This window comes from Taudactylus pleione, unplaced genomic scaffold (assembly GCF_031769625.1).
Source record: "Taudactylus pleione unplaced genomic scaffold, aTauple2 ptg001346l, whole genome shotgun sequence".
NCBI lineage: Eukaryota > Metazoa > Chordata > Amphibia > Anura > Myobatrachidae > Taudactylus > Taudactylus pleione.
In genome coordinates, this window is record NW_028285746.1 from 592,390 (window position 1) to 613,884 (window position 21,495).

The 21,495-nt window shown below is 44.0% G+C and overlaps 1 protein-coding gene across 1 annotated transcript in view; it reads left to right on the forward strand.

Annotated features, from left to right (window-relative positions):
- LOC148443036 (solute carrier family 15 member 1-like) overlaps nucleotides 1-21,495 on the forward strand; it is a 160,415-nt gene that overhangs the window by 46,273 nt on the left and 92,647 nt on the right. The window contains exons 5-8 of the mRNA XM_088463341.1: nucleotides 15,368-15,387; nucleotides 17,247-17,331; nucleotides 17,950-18,091; nucleotides 18,209-18,328. Coding sequence (XP_088319467.1) covers nucleotides 15,368-15,387; nucleotides 17,247-17,331; nucleotides 17,950-18,091; nucleotides 18,209-18,328 — 367 coding nt within the window. The remainder of the gene's footprint in view (nucleotides 1-15,367; nucleotides 15,388-17,246; nucleotides 17,332-17,949; nucleotides 18,092-18,208; nucleotides 18,329-21,495) is intronic.

Consider the following 21,495-nt stretch of genomic DNA (forward strand, 5'->3'; position numbering starts at 1 on the left):
TACATCTGGGCAAATTCCAGCACGTCCCATGTTTTGCTCACACTATAAACTTGGTGGTGCAGAATTTTCTGAAAAGCGACAGGGGCGTGCAGGAGACGCTTTGGGTGGCCCGAAAAATTTCTGGCCACTTTCGCCATTCAGCGACTGCGTGCCGAAGACTGGAGCGCCAGCAAACACTCTTGAACCTGCCCCGCCATCACCTGAAGCAAGAGGTTGTGACGCGGTGGAACTCAACCCTCTATATGCTTCAGAGGATGGAGGAGCAGCAAAAGGCCATACAAGCCTATACATCCACCTATGACATAGGCAAAGGAGGGGGTATGCACCTGACTCAAGCGCAGTGGAGAATGATTTCCGTGTTGTGCAAGGTTCTCCAGCCCTTCGAACTTGCCACACGTGAAGTCAGTTCAGACACTGCCAGCTTGAGTCAGGTCATTCCCCTCATCAGGCTTTTGCAGAAGCAGCTGGAGAAAGTGAAGGAGGAGCTAAGACGGAGCGATTCCGCTCGGCATGTGGGACTTGTGGATGAAGCCCTTCATTCGCTTTGCCAGGATTCCAGGGTGGTCAATCTGTTGAAATCAGACCACTACGTTTTGGCCACCGTGCTCGATCCTAGGTTTAAAGCCTATGTGGTGTCTCTCTTTCCGGCCGACACAAGCCTGCAGAGGTGCAAAGACCTGCTGGTGAACACACTGTCAGCTGAAGCGGAACGTGACACGTCAACGGCTCCTTCTTCATTTTCTCCTGCAACTGGGGCTGCCAGGAAAAAACTTAGGTATCCTAAGCAACCCGCTGGCGGTGATGCAGGGCAGGCAGGACCAAGTTTGGACATCTGGTCCGGACTGAAGGACCTGGCAACAATTTCTGACATGTCTACTGTCACTGCATATGATACTGTCACCATTGACAGAATGGTGGAGGATTACATCGGTGACAGCATCCAAGTAGGCATGGCAGACAGTCCATACCTGTACTGGCAGGAAAAAGAGGCAATTTGGAAGCCCCTGTACAAACTGGCTCTATTTTACCTGAGTTGCCCCCCCTCCAGTGTGTACTCCGAAAGAGTGTTTAGTGCAGCCGGGAACCTTGTCAGCGAAAGGCGTAGGAGGTTGCTTCCACAGAATGTGGAGAAGATGATGTTCATCAAAATGAATTATCAGCTCTTCCAGGGAGACCAGCCTCCAGAAGGTACAGAGGGACCTGTGGTGGTGGATTCAAGTGGGGACGAGTTAATACTTTGTGAGGATGAGGATGTACACACTGAAGAGGGTGAGGAATCGGTGGATGAGGAGGATGAGGATGACATCTTGCCTCCATAGAGCCAGTTTGTGCAGGGACACATTAATTGCCAGCTTGTTTTGTGGGGGCCCAAACGAACCAATCATTTCAGCCACTGTTGTGTGGCAGACCCTGGCGCTGAAATGATTGGTTTGTTAAAGTGTGCATGTCCTGTTTATACAACATAAGGGTGGGTGGGAGGGCCCAAGGACAATTCCATCTTGCACCTCTTTTTTTTCTTTGCATTATGTACAGTTTGGGGCCTAGTTTTTCAAACTGCCATCCTGTCTGCCACTGCAGTTTCACGCCTAGATGGGTCACGTGTTTGTGCCGCCCACTCGTGTCGCTTAGCATAGTCATCCAGCTACCTCGGTGCAACGTTTTGGACATAAAAACACTATTGTGAGGTGTGAGGTGTTCAGAATAGACTGGAAATGAGTGGAAATTAAGGTTATTGAGGTTAATAATAGCATAGGAGCAGAAAAACCTACAAATTCTGTGATTTTAGCTGTTTTTATGCTTTTTTAAAAAAAAATACAGATCCAAAACACAAAACCCAGAACCCAAAACACGGAAGGGTGGTTTTGGCAAAACCAATCCAGATCCAAAACACGAAGAAAGATCCAGATCCAAAACCAAAACACAAAACACGAAAAGTGGCCGGTGCACACCCCTAGTTCAGATAAGTATACACATTTGTCTTTGTGTAAAGTTGTAGCTAGAGCAAAGGTGTGTCTATTAATGAGTCCCTCTTCGGTAATGTGAGACAATGGAAGGTATGGAACTGGAAGATCTATATAGTGGGCACAAATTAGTAACAGTGTAAAGATTACCCAACCCTTGCAAACCAGCGTCTATGCATAAACCAGAATTTTAACAGGTAATATTCAACAATTGATCTCACCATTATTATTCTAGTTTATATAAAAAAGCTTTCCATCAACTACCCAACTTATACTGCTAAATTATATTGTTATTATTTGCATATTTTAGTTACATTTTATTGCTATTAGTTATAGAGCAAAGATTACAGAAATGATCAGTAATTACACTCATAAACAAATTCACAGTATGCTTTAAATGTGATTACTGTGCATACTTTAGACTCAAAGTGCATCTGATTGCTTCACTAAAAGATAAAACTGTGATGATGTCTAATGGGTAGAACAGGGTAATTCAGGACTAAGTGCTTGTATCCGTATCTTGTGAAATTGACTGGAGATGAACTCTGCCAATACAGTCATGTCTTACCTTTTGTTTTTAACCACCCAGATGAGGTATTTTGTGCATGATTTACAGTGATGTTTTATCATGATCAGCCCCATTTGTCCATGTGCCCTTACTGAAGCCTCATGTTTAGTGGGTTCTATAGTGATCCTCATCAGGGCTGTAGAAAGCCTGGCCGGGCCGGGGTAATGGCAAGGTGGTGTGGTCTAATGCAAGGAGAAGTGGCCACACCCTAAGTCAAAAAAATATAAGAAACTATTATCTGAAGCGTCCACAGGGGGGTGCCATTATGCCCCTCAGCCAGGGGCAGATCCAGGGAGGCATGATCAGTGCGATCATTCGCCCCCATCCTATCTTATGCAGGCAGGGGAGACTGCTGCTGCGCTCAACGCATTCACTGCAGCCCAGCACATAGCAGTGTGTGCTGGGTGCTGCTGCCCCTGACAGGAGGGGGAAGTGGCAGTCCTGGGTTTCTGCTGGGCCACTCCAACAAGTCCAGGTAATTATTACCTGGAGGTAATTACCTGGCCCCCCTGCCACAAAGTCCTTGGTCATCATACAGGTAGTATGTCGCCAACAGGCGCGCCAGCAGGCCAGGGTAAAGGGGTTCATGACCTAAGCGCGGGAGGCTTGGCCATGCCCCCTTAGGAGGAAAATAGCCACACTGGGAAGGAGGGCACTGTGAGCCCCTCAGCCCGGCGCATAGCCAGTGGAGGGCATGATCAGTGTGATTGCTCCCCCTAAAAGCATAAGAGACTGTTGTGGCTGCTGCTTAGCAGCCGCGGGCAGTCTCCCAGTGCAGCCCAGCACACAGCAGCATGTGCTGGGCTGCTGTGATGTAAGAAAGGGGGGGGCGTGGCACCGGTTCCAGGCCCCCGTCGGGCCCTTCCAGCAAGCCCGGGTAATTAGTACCCGCTCCTCCCCCCCTGTCGGCACACCTGGTCACCAATACAAGGTCCTTCATCTAAGAAAGTAGTCAATTCTTGGCCTTAGGCAGCAACATCCTTAGCATTTGTTCTGGCCAAATGTAGATCCTCTTCAGTGCTACAGGGCTAGTTGGGTATCTACAGCACTTTTGCTACAAGGACAATGATTCTATTACAGATGATTTTGCATTAATTATATGAAATGTGATTGGTAATGCTGGGTACACGACAAATCTGTCAGCAGACTGATCCGCCATCTGAGTGGCCGATGGGAAAGCTATACACACTTACCAATCAGCCGCTCGATGTGTCTGGCCTGGGCGGGCATTTAAATTTGCCTTGCCCGGTTGTTATGTCAGTGACTGCGGTTCCTGCAGCAAGTGTACAGGCAGTCTGTGGTTCGCCCGTACGCACAGCCATATGCACTGATATATATTTTTCTGATATATCGGCATCGGCTGTTTTGCAGGGCCAACCTGATATGTCTGTGAACAACATCGTGTGAACAAAAGCGTTCACAAAAATATTGGGAGCCACCAATGCACTCGCTATATATTGCTCGCATATTGAATAATATCAATAAGTGTGTACTTCTCATATGTGAAATGTATTGTTAGTAATTCTAAACTATACTCTGGTAAATAAACTTGTTGGTGAATCCTACATGACCCAGTGTTACACAGGCTGCTGCCAAACTTAGTTTACTTAATCCTGCAGACAGGTACATTGGTGACCACAGCCAGGACCCAGTGCAAAGGTTTCCAGTGCCCTAGGGGCATCAATACTAAACACCAAATTATTTTTCTTGTCGGAATCTTCTCACATATGTAAAACACCTGCTATCAGAACCTTACTGCTAACCTGTGAAATCAGTCCTATAATTATTTATTGCTAGTGGATCAGGAATATCAGGTTTGATTTTCTGTAACTTTTACAGCTTTTTTCCTTCAACGCCCTAATGTTCCCTGGAAGAAATATTTATAACAGATATTGGCCTTGTGCCGTCTTTAATTTGTGCCAATATCTGTTCATTTTGCAATGTCTTTTATTGCTCTGATTGGTTGACACTAGGGGTGAGTGGGTTCGGATTTCTGAAATCCAAACCCCCCCGAGCCCCCCCGATCCGAGGCAGATCCGAGTCAGGCTCGACTTTCCCGCCTGACTCGGATCTGAAATCGAGGTAAAACGTCATCATCCCGCCTTCCGGGTCTCGCGGGTTTTGGATCCTATATAAGGTACCCGCGTCGGCGCCATTTTCTCACTCGGCTGTGGACAGTGAAGAGGGAGGTGGGAGTTAGGGCTGGCTGGGCTGTGTAGTGTAGTGTAGTGTAGTGCAGTGTAGTGTTGTGCTGTGCTGCTGTTGTCCATAAGGGCTGTGTCCACTCCTCCAAAGTCCATAGGGGCTGGCTGTGTTGTGCTGTGCTGCTGTTGTCCATAGGGGCTGTGTCCACTCCTCCAAAGTCCATAAGGGCTGGCTGTGTTGTGCTGTGTTGCTGTTGTCTATAGGGGCTGTGTCCACTCCTCCAAAGTCCATAGGGGCTGGCTGTGTTGTGCTGTGCTGCTGTTGTCTATAGGGGCTGTGTCCACTCCTCCAAAGTCCATAGGGGCTGGCTGTGTTGTGCTGTGCTGCTGTTGTCTATAGGGGCTGTGTCCACTCCTCCAAAGTCCATAGGGGCTGGCTGGACTGTGTTGTGCAGTCAGTTGTCCATAGGGGCTGTGTCCACTCCAAGGTCCTGTGCAGAGTCCCAGTCCTAAAGGGGTGCTGTAGTGTTGTCCAGGGGGTGCTCTGTCCATCAGGGGTGCTCCCCCCAAGTGCAAAAAAAAATAAAATATTTTCTGTGTTTGTGAATTGTGTGCGCAGTAGCCACACGTGCATCAACAAAGTAGTGCCAAGCGTGCGCCTGTGTCATAAGTAAAGGGCCGGCAGGCTTGTCCATTAAAGGGTGCTGTAACCCCCAAAGTACACTCCAAACAAAATAAAAAAATATTTTCTGTGTTTGTGAATTGTGTGCGCAGTAGCCCCACGTGCATCAACAAAGTAGTGCCAAGCATGCGGCTGTGTCATAAGTAAAGGGCCGGCTGGCTTGACCGTTAAAGGGTGTTGTAACCCCCAAAGTACACTCCAAACAAAATAAAAAAATATTTTCTGTATTTGTGAATTGTGTGCGCAGTAGCCGCACGTGCATCAACAAAGTAGTGCCAAGCGTGCGCCTGTGTCCCATAAATAAAGGGCCGGCTGGATTGACTGCTAAAGGGTGCTGTAACCCCCAAAGGGCACTCCAAACAAAATAAATTTTTTTTTTCTGTGTTTGTGAATTGTGTGCACTGTGGCGGCACGTGCATCAACGAAGGAGCAGCGTCAAGCTTGCGCCTGTGTCACATAAGTAAAAGGCCGGCTGGCTTGTCCATTAAAGGGTGCTGTAACCCCCAAAGGGCACTCCAAACAAAATAAAAATATATATTTTTTTGTGTTTGTGAATTGTGTGCGCAGTAGCCGCACGTGCATCAACAAAGTAGTGCCAAGTGTGCGCCTGTGTCCCATAAATAAAGGGCCAGCTGGATTGACCGCTAAAGGGTGCTGTAACCCCCAAAGGGCACTCCAAACAAAATAAAAACATTTTTTCTGTGTTTGTGAATTGTGTGCACTGTGGCTGCACGTGCATCAAAGAAGGAGCAGCGCCAAGCGTGCGCCTGTGTCCCATAAGTAAAAGGCCGGCTGGCTTGTCCGTTAAAGGGTGCTGTAACCCCCAAAGGGCACTCCAAACAAAATAAAAATATATATTTTTTTGTGTTTGTGAATTGTGTGCGCAGTAGCCGCACGTGCATCAACAAAGTAGTGTCAAGCGTGCGCCTGTGTCCCATAAATAAAGGGCCAGCTGGATTGACCGCTAAAGGGTGCTGTAACCCCCAAAGGGCACTCCAAACAAAATAAAAATAAAATTTCTGTGTTTGTGAAATGTGTGCACTGTGGCTGCACGTGCATCAACGAAGGAGCAGCGCCAAGCGTGCGCCTGTGTCCCATAAGTAAAAGGCCAGCTGGCTTGTCCGTTAAAGGGTGCTGTAACCCCCAAAGGGCACTCCAAACAAAATAAAAAAATATATTTTTTTGTGTTTGTGAATTGTGTGCGCAGCAGCCGCACGTGCATCAACAAAGTAGTGCCAAGCGTGCGCCTGTGTCCCATAAATAAAGGGCCGGCTGGATTGACTGCTAAAGGGTGCTGTAACCCCCAAAGGGCACTACAAACAAAATAGAATTTTTTTTCTGTGTTTGTGAATTGTGTGCACTGTGGCTGCACGTGCATCAACGAAGGAGCAGCGCTAAGTGTGCGCCTGTGTCCCATAAGTAAAAGGCCGGCTGGCTTGTCCGTTAAAGGGTGCTGTAACCCCCAAAGGGCACTCCAAACAAAATAAAAAAATATATATTTTTTGTGTTTGTGAATTCTGTGCGCAGTAGCCGCACGTGCATCAACAAAGTAGTGCCAAGCGTGCGCCTGTGTCATAAGTAAAGGGCCAGCTGGCTTGACCGTTAAAGGGTGCTGTAACCCCCAAAGTACACTCCAAACAAAATAAAAAAATATTTTCTGTGTTTGTGAATTGTGTGGTCTGTAGCTGCACGTGCATCAACAAAGGAGCAGCGCCAAGCGTGTGCCTGTGTCCCATAAGTAAAGGGCCGGCTGGCATATTTCTTAAAGGGTGGTATAACACACAAAGTGCACTAGTCTCCAACAAAAATAAAAAATTATTTTCTGTGTTTGTGTGCGCCTTAGCCGCACGTATATATCAATATAACATAAATGGAGGACCAAACTTTCTCAGATAAAAATAAAATAGGGAAAGATCAAGAACCACTTCCTCCTAGTGCTGAAGCTGCTGCCACTAGTCATGACATAGATGACAACATGCCATCAACGTTGTCTGCCAAGGCCGATGCCCAATGTCAGAGGGCACATACAATCCCAAATGGCAAAGTTCAGGAAAATGACCTTGAAAAAAACATTTAAATCATCTGAAGAGAAACGTAAACTTGCCAATATGCCATTTACGACACGGAGTGGCAAGGAATGGCTAAGGTCTTTCCCTATGTTCATGACTAGTGGTTCAGCTTCACATGACGATGGAAGCCCTCCTCCCACTAAAAAAATCAAAACAGTTAAGCTGGCAAAAGCACAGCGAAGAACTGTGCGTTCTAAGAAGATATCACAAATCCCCAAGGAGAGTCCAAGTGTGGTGGTGGTTGCGATGCCTGACCTTCCCAGCACTGGACGGGAAGAGGTGGCTCTTTCCACCATTTGCACGCCCCCTGCAAGTGCTGAAAGGAGCACCCACAGTCCACTTGCTGATATGCAAATTGAAGATGTCACTGTTGAAGTACAACAGGATGAGAATACTGGTGTAGCTGGCACTGAGGAGGAAGTTGGCGAGGAGGATTCTGATGGTGATGTGGTTTGTTTAAATCAGGCTCCGGGGGAGACAGTTGTTGTCCGTGGGATGAAAAATCCCATCACGGTCATGTCTGGGCAGAAGACCAAACATTCCACCTCTTTGGTCTGGCAATATTTCTATCCAAATCCGGACAACAAATGTCTTGCCATATGTACCATATGTAAAGGTGAAATAAGTAGGGGTAGGGACGTTAACCACCTAGGAACATCCTCCCTTATACGGCACCTGCAGCGCGTTCATAAAAAGTTACTGTCAAGTTCAGAAACTTTGGCTAAGACCATAAGCAGTCCAGGGACACCTAAATCCCGTTGTCCTGTTGTATTCAAGCGCCTGCAAACCACACCGTCAACTCCCTCCTCGTCAATTTCCTCCTTAGTCAGGATCGGAAGTAGTCCTGCAGGCCATGTCACTGGCATGACTGACTCTCCTATCCGGGATTCCTCCGTAGGATCCTGCATTGCTACGCCTCCTGCTGCCGCTGCTGCTGTTGCTGCTGCTGGGAGTCATTCATCATCCCAGAGAGGAAGTAGGAACACCACTACTTTTACTAAACAATTGACCCTCCAACAGTCCTTAGCGAGGAGGATGACGTACGACAGCAGTCATCCTGAAGCAAAACGTATAACTGAGGTCTTGACTGCTATGTTGGTGTTAGACGTGCGTCCGGTATCTGCCATTAGTGCAGTGGGATTTAGACAATTGATGGAGGTAGTGTGTCCCCGGTTCCAAATCCCGTCTAGATTCCACTTCACTAGGCAGGCGATACCGAGACTGTACAGAAACGTCAGAAAAAGTGTCCTCAGTGTCCTGAAAAATGCCGTTGTACCCAATGTCCACTTAACCACGGACATGTGGACAAGTGGAACAGGGCAGACTAAGGACTATATGACTGTGACAGCCCACTGGGTAGATGTATCACTTTACGCAGCAACAGCAGCAGCGTCACCAGTAGCAGCATCTCAGAAACGCCAGCTCGTTCCAAGGCAGGCTACGCTGTGTATCACCGGTTTCAGTAAGAGGCACACCGCCGACAACCTCTTAGAGAAACTGAGGGAAATAATCGCCCAGTGGCTTACCCCACTTAGACTCTCCTGGGGATTTGTGATATCTGACAACGCCACCAATATTGTGCGGAAATTACATCTGGGCAAATTCCAGCACGTCCCATGTTTTGCTCACACAATAAACTTGGTGGTGCAGAATTTTCTGAAAAGCGACAGGGGCGTGCAGGAGACGCTTTGGGTGGCCCGAAAAATTTCGGGCCACTTTCGCCATTCAGCGACTGCGTGCCGAAGACTGGAGCACCAGCAAACACTCTTGAACCTGCCCCGCCATCACCTGAAGCAAGAGGTTGTGACGCGGTGGAAATCAACCCTCTATATGCTTCAGAGGATGGAGGAGCAGCAAAGGGCCATTCAAGCCTATACATCCACCTATGACATAGGCAAAGGAGGGGGTATGCACCTGACTCAAGCGCAGTGGAGAATGATTTCCGTGTTGTGCAAGGTTCTCCAGCCCTTCGAACTTGCCACACGTGAAGTCAGTTCAGACACTGCCAGCTTGAGTCAGGTCATTCCCCTCATCAGGCTTTTGCAGAAGTAGCTGGAGAAAGTGAAGGAGGAGCTAAGATGGAGCGATTCCGCTTGGCATGTGGGACTTGTGGATGAAGCCCTTCATTCGCTTTGCCAGGATTCTAGGGTGGTCAATCTGTTGAAATCAGACAACTACATTTTGGCCACCGTGCTTGATCCTAGGTTTAAAGCCTATGTGGTGTCTCTCTTTCCGGCCAACACAAGCCTGCAGAGGTGCAAAGACCTGCTGGTGAAAACACTGTCAGCTGAAGCAGAACGTGACACGTCAACAGCTCCATCTTAATTTTCTCCCGCAACTGGGGCTGCCAGGAAAAAACGTAGGTATCCTAAGCAACCCGCTGGTGGTGATGCAGGGCAGGCAGGACCAAGTTTGGACATCTGGTCCGGACTGAAGGACCTGGCAACAATTTCTGACATGTCTACTGTCACTACATATGATACTGTCACCATTGACAGAATGGTGGAGGATTACATCGGTGACAGCATCCAAGTAGGCATGTCAGACAGTCCATACCTGTACTGGTAGGAAAAAGAGGCAATTTGGAGGCCCCTGTACAAACTGGCTCTATTTTACCTGAGTTGCCCCCCCCTCCAGTGTGTACTCCGAAAGAGTGTTTAGTGCAGCCGGGAACCTTGTCAGCAAAAGGCGTAGGAGGTTGCTTCCACAGAATGTGGAGAAGATGATGTTCATAAAAATGAATTATCAACTCTTCCAGGGAGACCAGCCTCCAGAACGTACAGAGGGACCTGTGGTGGTGTATTCCAGTGGGGACGAGTTAATACTCTGTGAGGATGAGGATGTACACAACACTGAAGAGGGTGAGGAATCAGTGGATGAGGAGGATGAGGACGACATCTTGCCTCCGTAGAGCCAGTTTGTGCAGGGACAGATTAATTGCCAGCTTGTTTTGTGGGGGCCCAAACGAACCAATCATTTCAGCCACAGTTGTGTGGCAGACCCTGGCGCTGAAATGATTGGTTTGTTAAAGTGTGCATGTCCTGTTTATACAACATAAGGGTGGGTCGGAGGGCCCAAGGACAATTCCATCTTGCACCTCTTTTTTTTCTTTGCATTATGTACAGTTTGGGGCCTAGTTTTTCAAACTGCCATCCTGTCTGCCACTGCAGTATCACTCCTAGATGGGTCACGTGTTTGTGCCGCCCACTCGTGTCGCTTAGCATAGTCATCCAGCTACCTCGGTGCAACCTTTTGGACATAAAAACACTATTGTGAGGTGTTCAGAATAGACTGGAAATTAGTGGAAATTAAGGTTATTGAGGTTAATAATAGCATAAGAGCAGAAAAACCAACACATTCTGTGATTTTAGCTGTTTTTATGCTTTTTTTAAAAAAAATATAGATCCAAAATACAAAACCCAGAACCCAAAACACAGAAAGGGTGGTTTTGGCAAAACAAATCCAGATCCAAAACACGAAGAAAGATCCAGATCCAAAACCAAAACACAAAACACGAAAAGTGGCCGATGCACACCCCTAGTTGACACAATTGAAAGTTATTTTATGCTGCTGGGTAAACTATGAGTTTGTGACTAGCCAAGCAAAGCTTAGATTAGACTGAAGAAGGCAGAGCAAAGTAGTTACAGTTTGAGGGTCATTATTGATGTGATCATAAAATTATATTTACATATACAGTACTGTAGCCAACAAACCAAACAGGGTTCTCATGGTAACTATGAAAAGTGGCATATCTGCCCATATAATTATGGACAGTGATTACAGTAACTTACCCTATAGCAATCTATTCCTGATTTCCACTGACCAGTCCCAAAGTCTAGATGGTAAAACGCGTTATGGCCTACCAGAAATATGTGTGGTTCTATGTGTAATGGATGTGGTCTGTGCTGGAATGGTCTGGAAGGGTGATAGATGTGATCTTATTTGCCCTTATTCTTCATTTGGGAATCATGGGAAATATGTCATGGGCCCTGATCTATAGCGTTCCAGCAAATTTTTCTGCTGTTTTTGCCACCTGTCAATAACCAGACAAGGATAAATTTTGATTGGTTTTAGCCCTGTGACTGTTGCACACATAATTTATAATAAACATTGAATAAGTTAGCAATCATAGAGTCTGGACTTTTTTCTTAAAATATTTTGAGCTAGCTGATTATCAGGATGCGGCCTAGGATCGGGTCGCTACTCACCTCCGCACCGGCGTCCTTGGGCTTAGGTGTTCAGTTGCTGGCAGCGGAGATGAGTGGTGACTGAGTATTTTCCCTGGGGCCTGTTAGGGCTTCCATGTGTGCATGCTGGTTCTCGTGGTGGCGAGCAAGAGTGTAGCCATGTTGGTCCATATCACATGACTAGGCTCTCCCAATGGTAATCCTGCAGTCACTCAGCTGATCTCCTGATCTAATGACCAACTGCCCAGGGGTATTTAGGTCTGACTCCAGGAACAGGAAGTGGCCTGATCAACTTCATCTCTTCATTTACTTCAAGTCTTCAGTGTTCTGGTACTACTTCTTCACTCCAGGCTTCCCATTGTTTTCAACTTCTAGTGTTTTCCAGCAATTCTCTCTCCAGTGTGCAGTTCAGCTATTCATACTGATTCCCTGAGTTATAATTATTTGTTATCAAGTTGATTTCTATGAGTTACATCTCCAGCTCTCTCCCTGTGTTACATGCTTCAGCTGTAAGCTTATTACCAGTATTCTGAGTTTCCCTTTTCTTGCTGATTCTCTGAGTTATAAGTATTTGTTCTCATGCTGATTTCTCTGAGTTACATGTCCAGCTCTCTCCCTGTGTTACATGCTTCAGCTGTAAGCTGATTACCAGTATTCAGAGTTTCCCTTCTCATGCTGAGTTACATGTTCACCTCTCACATAGTTACAGAGCAATCCTGCGATTGGATCTCTATCAATTCACAGTGCACAGTGTCTGCATTCCCTGTGTCCTTTACAGCAAGTCAGTCTCAGATTCTTCCATGTCTTCCAGAGCTAGCCTGTGTATGGTTCATTTCCAGCATTTCCAGTACCACTCCACTTCCAGTGTTTCCCAGTGCCATCCCATTTCTACTAAGTCCCCAGTTTGTCCCATTGCTAGTAATCTCCAGTGTTACCACAGCTTTCAGTAAACTGTTAGTGTTATTATATTTCGGTCTTCTGCCACTCCCAGGTACCTGTCCAGAGGGCCGCAACCTGCTCACTTGGCGTGGGTTAGACTCCGCACCTCTGGGCAGGTCTAGCCAATCCTGGGTTTGGCCGCAATAGGAAGACATTTCCACTGTCATCCCCGTCAGTTACTGCTCTACCAACCTAACCCCCCGGTTCTTGGCCTCAACAGAGGTATCCCTAGTGCCCGGTTGTGACACTGATAAAGGATATCTCATTCTATTTGCCTTCTCGATTATGTATATGTATTTACATATTTATTGTATATATTATTGTATATATTACATGCATCATTCATTTACATAGATTTTACTACTGTAAAATACAAATGAACACTGATGTGACTTGGGCATGCCTACCTGGCATGGTACTGAATATCTGTAAATACATTTCAGAAGAGGAAATTACTTTGCCTCTCACATCCCAAAATCCCTCACAGGCTGCGGGGTTTGTGCAGTCTCCCCAATGCTTTATTATAAATCCTTTGCACCTAGAGTCTAAGTTTTACTTGGACTACACTAGATCCAAAAGTATTGTTATTACAAAACCAGATAAAGATCATACTGTTTGCTCTAATAACAAGATAATTTCTGTTTTGAACACTGATATTAAACTGCAAAGGTCTTGGCCAACAGACTTAATAGCACTTTACCCACTCTGACCAGGTGGGATTTGTTCCCCAAAGATAGGCATCTTACAGTGGGCCACATTCAGGGTTGTACACTATTGCCTCCTTAGCTGTGATCCTGTGAGCAGCTGCTGTGTGGAATTATGGAAATGATGCAGCCACCGAGATATGTATCCACATGCTCACTGGCATCTTTGCAAATGCAAGCACCTGCATACAAAGATGCAGCATCAATCGTAGATCATTCAATGTCAGCAGACCTGAGTAACTCTAAGGTTGCGCAGAATGGCTGTGAGAAATGAGATGCCAGAGCCATGTATACTGCGTACGAGATCGCACACGCAGGAACTAGCCTGAAAATGTAGCTACACGCCTGTATTTTTAGCTGACACTCCTCTTTACCACCCCCAAATGTTCCCTGTGAATAAATACTCGCTGCGAGTGACTACGGTAATCTACGCAGTGTGACTCAGATGCATGCGCAGATGGGAGATATTCGCTCAGCTGCGAGAACATCAGCATAGCGTGCAACTTTGAATCAGACCCAATACCTGAAACCTGAAGTGTAATCGATTTGATTAACCCCATAAATTCTTAGAATACCCCATCAGTTGTGTTCGCATTAGATGCAGAAGGACTTCGATTGCATTTCCTGTCCATATATATTTTCTACTCTGCAAGTTTTTGTATTCTGGGGCCATTTTTGTGCTATCCCCCTGCCATACTGTTTAACCAGCCCCAACTGGTCAGCCCACGCTGTATGTCTCCCTGCTATAGCATTATGCCCCCGGCTGGTTCAGCTCGGTGCTGGTTATTGGAAATTAGTTGGAACCTCACATAATTTTCTTAACCCTATTTTCCAATACAAGCCTAGGCTCAGAGGTCCGGGGCTGGTTATTGATTTTTGGGAGGAGGTCACATACTTATTCCCATTAACTTTAACTATTTGGCTGCTCCTACGCTGCAGCATCTGAGCCACAGACTGTCAACTGTGGCTGTGTTATTTTATTATCAACATTTTACTGTGTCTACATTTTTGTTGTCGACATTTTGACTGTCAACATTTATTTATTCGTTATTGACATTTTGGTGCATAACCAATTGGCCGTGAGGTTTTGCCTGCAAAAAATTACGTTGACCTCGCGACCAATTTTGGATTACTGAGGGTATGCGCGCACCCAATACCCGAGGTATCCAATTAAAAAAATGGATTGAAGGGTAGTGTGCGCTGGGATTGGGTGCAAGGATAGCAGCGGTAGTATAGTGTAGTGTGTGCAGGGATCATGTGCAAGGTTAGGTGTAATGTAAGTAGAGTGTTCGGGGAGAAAGTGCAGGGTTAGGGGTAGTGGAGTGCAGGGTACTACCTTTCCTGTGCTGGCAGGTCCATTGAATCTGTCTGTGACGCTGGAGAAGAGACAGAGGAGAAGGACAGCACTGCAGAAGATGAGTAATTAAGGACTAATTAAGCTAATTGGAAATTTCCAATTGTTTAATTCATCATGGAGGTGCCCAAAGGGGTCCAGAGCAATTTTTCCTTTAAATAAGATTTGAAGGAAATATTAGACCTGCTCTGGAGGCACTCAAGTTTTTTCAAAAACAGAAACAAAACCCTGAACCCAATTTAATACCAAAAATCTCACGCCTGCAGGAAAAAAACTGCAGGTGCGACATTTTTGTTGAACTCGCACCTAATTGAATATGCCCCTTTGACTGTGTCTAAATTTTAACTGTCAACCTGATTACCCTGTCGACCTATTGTCCATGTCGACATTTCGGTTGTCAACATTTTTACCATGTTGATATTTTGTCAGTCAACATTTTAGTGTCGACATTTTTATTATCTAAGTTTTGCCTGTCTAAATTTTTACTACATCCCAACAAATCATCTCTCAACTTATGCTGTCCATTGGCAAGTGTGTATGGGCAATCAGCAGATCGCCCGTACACATGCAGCAGAGGACGCGGCTGGCCCCTGGCCAGCTGGGCACGCGGCTCCCTGGAAGATGATGTGTATATGAACGAGGCTCCCATCCATCAATTCTGTAATATGAATTGCTTCACACATTTCATTTTTTTAAAGCATTAATTTTCAATTATTGTTTGTTTTCTAAAATCACTTTTTTCTTTCTTTTCCTAAACAGGGAGGGGCGAAAAATCATCTGTAAGTTCTTTTTATGAAGCATATTTTATGGTCTCATTGTTAGCAATATGTTATGTTATACTGTATATATATATATATATATATATATATATATATATAAGGGATGTGCAGGCTCGGTTCTACTCGGTTCCGTTCATTTTTTTTTACCGAATCTTATTGGGTATCAGCTGTCACGAGTTTTGGATAGCCAATAAGATTCGGTAAAAAAAAACGAACGGAACACAGTAGAACCGAGCCTGCACATCCCTAATATATATATGTATATACACACAAATACGTTTTATTTTACCATTTAAGCTCATCAGCATGGCTATACATGCAAATAACAATAAGTAGTTTGGGATATTGTATTTATTACTTAAGCCAGACATTCCCTGCATCAGGTTGTTGTAGACCAGGATCTCCCAACTAATGGTGCACTTATTCCAGGGGTACATGAGATTTAAGGGGTATTTCTTCCAGATAAATTACAATCAGTATAAGAGCTTAATATGTATGTAATGAATCAAACATATTAAAAACAAATACAAGTGTACTTTAAAATAGAAAAATTAAGACAAAGGGATCCTTGGTAAACCATTATACAAATGCAGAATAAACTGATATACCAAAGGGAAACTTGGTAAACATTTACAATGTGGTGGCTCCCAGTGACTCTGCTATGGCTTGCCACCAGACCTGGGCGAAGCATCCTAAGGTCGCTGTATGCAGTGGCTTTCTAGGCTGCATACCAAATACACCCTGCATGCCAAATACAGGTGCATCTGAGCATTGATGATGCTAGGTGCTGTGCCTGGGTAGTGGTGCCAACAGGGTCAAAATGTAGACAGAGAGGAGGGAGCAGATACTAATTACTCAGGCCATGGCATCTTCCCACCGCCACATATGGTATTTTGCATTTTTCCCCTGGAGGAGGCATTGTCACACCTCCTGGATTTCGCCACACCCCAAGAAATAAAATAAATTGCACTCATAATAAATGTAATGAGCCTCCTCATATGCTGATTCGACAGATAGCTTTCTGGCAGTTTGGTGTTGGTCTAATTCAAACCTCCAGCAGTTTGATCATTTTTAAATGACGCATATCGATGTTGGTGCTACATATACTCCAAATTGAAATGAGAGATAATGTGTCAGAAATCAGAGAAACTCTAAGATATTTACAGTCCCATAATTTAATGACAATGCTAAATTTGGTTGCTTTTTATTTTGTGAGGTTCTGTGTCATGTTGGAAATCATTCAGGAAATTGAAAGATAAGGAGGTTAGATAACTTTAATTAGTAATTATATTTGATTTCTAATAACATTGCTTGCATTGCTTTGACTTTAGATAAAATATTATACATCTTTAATCCCAATTAGAAATATGCCCCCTAGAAAATAAAATATTCCTCATGATAGGTGATATAGGTGTATATGTACTAAGCCTTGGAGTGGACAGAGATAAAGTACAAAAAAATTCAGCTCCCGTCATTTTTCAAACATACAGCCTGTAAAGTGACAGTTAGGAGCTGATTAGTTGGTACTTTATCCCGGTCCACTTTATTTCTCCGCAAAGATTAGTACATACACCTTATAAGCCTGTAACAGATATTGAAATATTTAACAAAAGGTAAAACCAGAGACTGAATGCTGTAAGGGAGTGGCAGGAATCCTGGTTATTTTAAATGATAAATGCCTATTAATATTCCTATTTCCATTAGATCTGACTTCTGAAAGGTGGCTTTGCTTTCTTAACATATCCTTGATTAATAGTCCTACTTTGATTTTGATCATTAACACTATGAAAGGGGTTTTCTGAGATTCTAGTATACTTATGACTTTAAACTAATTTAAATGTTCTCGTATTTCCCATTAGCCCAGTTGCCTTGGCTATCCACTGAGCATCTTCTTCATCGTCATCAATGAGTTCTGTGAAAGGTTCTCTTACTATGGAATGCGAGGTAAAAAATTATGTCCCATTTAATATAGCATAATTCTATCAATCTAATCATAAGTAATGAATGTTGAAGTGATGAAGTGATGAAGAGAAATGATAGATCTAGAATTTTAGGAATAATATTCTATTTGTCTAATAATTTGTTTTACGTGTGAATAGTGGCAGGGAATTATTGTTTGGAATCTAGTAATTGAGACACATGTTGACATAGTGATAGGAAATGCTCCTAGTCTTTTTAGTTATTCAGTATGCAACATCTATTATCATTATGGCCCAAAAGAAAGACTTTCGGTCATTGCTACTTGCGGTGACAATTTTTTGCAGCCCTATTTAGCAATAAAATATATCCAGGCAGATGAAAAATTATTTTAAAAAAGTAAATAAATAAAACAGGAAAAAAACGACTATTTTAATGATATTACCATATTGCCATCATCGACTTCAGGGCTTGACAAATTAGGAAAAGCTGTATACAGTATCTGTTAAAAAACCAGTTCTCAACAGAACTATGGCTCTTTTCCCATTGACAAATAAACTTATATGTTCTATAAGGCTATATTTAATTGATTAGGTAAATTAATCTAAGAGCTGTCTGGTCACCTAATTTATATCTTTATTATAGCGGTGTTGGTTTTGTACTTTAAATACTTTCTACAATGGGATGACAACCTCGCCACCGTGGTTTATCACACTTTTGTTGCTGTGTGTTACTTGACTCCAATCTTAGGAGCGATCATTGCTGACTCCTGGCTGGGCAAATTCAAGTAAGATAATATACTCAATTTATTCAGTTCTAGTAATTTATATTACTGCATATTTTTACTTAAGTGTATCTTGTCTTTGTCTTAAGAATCTAATTAATTTATTTGCTTTACATACAGGACCATTGTCTATCTGTCGATTGTTTATGCAGTTGGGCAGGTCATTATGTCTGTAAGTGCCATTCATGATATTACTGATGCGAACAGGGATGGAACTCCGGATACTCTTGGTCTCCATATGTAAGTATTGATATTTTTAAAAACAAATCCAATCAAAATGATGACAATTTTATACCCTGGACTTTAAAGATGTGTCGAAGCCGGATAATTGGCTGAGACAGAATCTGTTAAACTTAAAATCTGTACGACGCCATTTTGCAAATGGCTACAAGATGCCGTTTTGCGAATGGCCGCCCAACGCCATTTTAGCAAATCTCACACAATATCAGTACATACGGCGATGCTATTATTTAGCGCTGTGCGATTCCCACGCAATAGAACAAAGTTAAAAGTCCTCATTATATAAATACATACATTTACTAAAACATATAATATGAACAACCCTGCAAAACACGTACCACCGTGTACTTCACAAACACGTAGACGCACAACGCTAACTAGCATCTTTTCTTAACATACTTACACACTGCACACTTACATAAAAAGGTTCTCTAGCATTAAGGTTAATATCCAAGGTTTTATTCATTATTAAGTATGTAATAAAGTGACTGTATTTAAGATCTCAGGTTTAGTACATGATAAGCAGACCGTGTTTGGTGCTATTCTAAACCACTGTTTATTTACAGATCTCCGGTTCCATCGGCAGGGAGATCGCAACATGTGGATCATAGAGAGTTAGGCATTGAAATGTACTCTGTGATGTTATGTTTATTAGCCAGTTTTGACTTGTTCTTTGGCGGGAAAACGGAAACAAAGAGCTGCTGGAGGTTGGATTAATACAATACAAACTGACCTATGAACTATATCGTAACAGAAGAACATGGAAGAAGAACCAATGGGATTATGCCAACTTGTTCTATTGTATTGCCTATCTCTGCAAAGGTATATATGCAAGCACCCTGGATCTGGTAGTTAGTCATCTTTCTTTTCTGTTGACGGAGGTTTCATAGTTGATGCCGGGGATCTGGATCCAGAGCGCATACGTATGTATTCAACTGTACCTTGTGATTGTATAATTTGTTTGTGCTAATTGTATTTAGATCACAGTGTGTAACTATCTGCTTTTTGGTGATAATATCTTTTTGTGCTTTGGAACCACAATCCAAGTCTGGAAAGCAGTTATTTCTTGTGCGACTTATAACGCTAAATAGCAACATTTAGGGTGTATAGATAGGTAGGATGTCATAGTTGGGGGCTCATAGAGTGAGATCACGCTGCCAATTTACACGGCAACACACGGTTATCGATCTCTCAGCAAAGGGTGGAGGCGCCATACACAGGAAAGAACGCATTGTGCCATCGAAAACCTGCTACCACTTGAGAGACCGCTATCCATTATTGTGTGAGTTCAAGGCGCGCTGATTAGAATCTAGGGACAAGGAAGGAAAAAGTTTGTTTTCCTTCATTGATAAAGGTTCGGGTTAAAAAGGGGAAGTCGCACAATAGCGTACGCATATTTCCTATATTGCTGCCACGTGTTCAATGGTCATTGTATGTATAGTGTGATTGCTTGTTAAACCTCTGTATTATACTGCTATATTAAGGGAAAAAGGTTTTATTTTCTATACAGAAAAGGTGTGTGTAAGCTAAGGCTACTGTCTGGTAAAGCCTGAGTATAAAGCAGAGGCTACTGTCTGTTAAGCCTAGGTGGAGGCTACTGTCTGTTAAAGCTCAAGAGGAAACTCGGTAGGTGCCCGACGGGGCCAAACAAACTACTGGGCCAGTGTACAAAGCAGCTACATTGTGGTATTATCGAGGAACAAGGGTTTTTCTCGGTCCGAACACCCATTAATCGTAAAGTCTGTTGATCAATTAGGTTCTCTGGGCAATGCGATCGGACCGCATGATTATTTAAAGTGTGATTGTGAAGTGGGTGTCGTGGGAGTGAAACTGCTGGTAAGGTTAGGGGTTATTGGAATTTCTAGATGCTACCAGTGGGAGTAAACTCGAGGTAGGAAGCCAGTGGTAAAGCTTGAGTCGATTTACCATGGGTAAAGTAAATCACTAAGCAGTTATTTTACTCCACGTGAAGCACACGGTCCCTAAGGGTGGGAAATCAGTGCAAAACGGGAAGAAGTGCGTGAACGTTACCTCTTAAAAAGAAATCGTCCACCAATCTAAATTCTCTAGAGATTGCTAAGCGCTTTTCCAGATCTAGTAATGGTCGATGATGTGCTGCAAATGGAGGGGCCGTTAGGATCGGCCAGGTATGTTATGTTTAAAAAGTATGGTGCATATGCTGCAGCGTATTGTGACATTTGGGTCAAAATGACCAAGAAATGTAGAACACCTTTTCCTAAGATTGGTGGCTTTGATTCGGAGGTTCTGAACAATCTCAGAGACAGTATATGTTTAGTGAAGTCTATGAAGAAAAGAGTAAAGTTTAATGATTGCTTGACGTTGTGGCAGCACGAGGGGGATATGTGGCTTAGTGGTGTGCACGCGATGCAAACTAGTGTCTCGTGCACGACGCAAGGGAGTGCGCATGCAAATAGCGTTGCGTGCGTGCCTCAAAGTAGCACGCATGCACAGGAAGGTAGTGTTGCGGAAGGTAATGTCAGTAGTTCACGCGCACCACCACCGCCCTATGCGGATGGGGGTGAAGGTACAGTTGATGTAAAAACTCATAAAAATGTAACAAGTAATTTGTACCCTCTTCTAAGTAACTATAAGGAACATGTTGATGATGTAGATGATGAACCTGTTGTGATGTCCGCTCTCTCCCATGTTGCACAAATGTTAAATGTACCATCACAGCAAGCACAGGTAGCTGCCCCACTAGTACCAGAAATGGAGGTAGCCCCACACGTACAGGAAGTATTAACACCCGCTGTAACAGTAGCAGATATTACTAATACAAGTAGTAGCAGTAGGCTGAACCCTCAACTAGGTAATCAGGCCAAAGGTAGCATTATGGCAGGCATCCATCCCATCTGGACAATAACTGTTCCTAATGGGAATCCGGACGCACATGGTGTAGTGGCCACAAGGGATGTAGTGATGCAGTCCATGGACAAGAGCAGAACTACGTTCCATATTGACAGATTTCCCTGACCCTAGGAAAGAACTAGCAAAGTGTCAAAGATTTATAAAGGATTTAGATAATGCTCATGAGCCAACCAATAAAGACTGGCAAGTGGTATTACAGGCATGTCTTCCACACAATATCGACGTGAAAAAGTTTATCACGGCCTGTGTATTGGATGGAGATAGTCCCATAACTGATG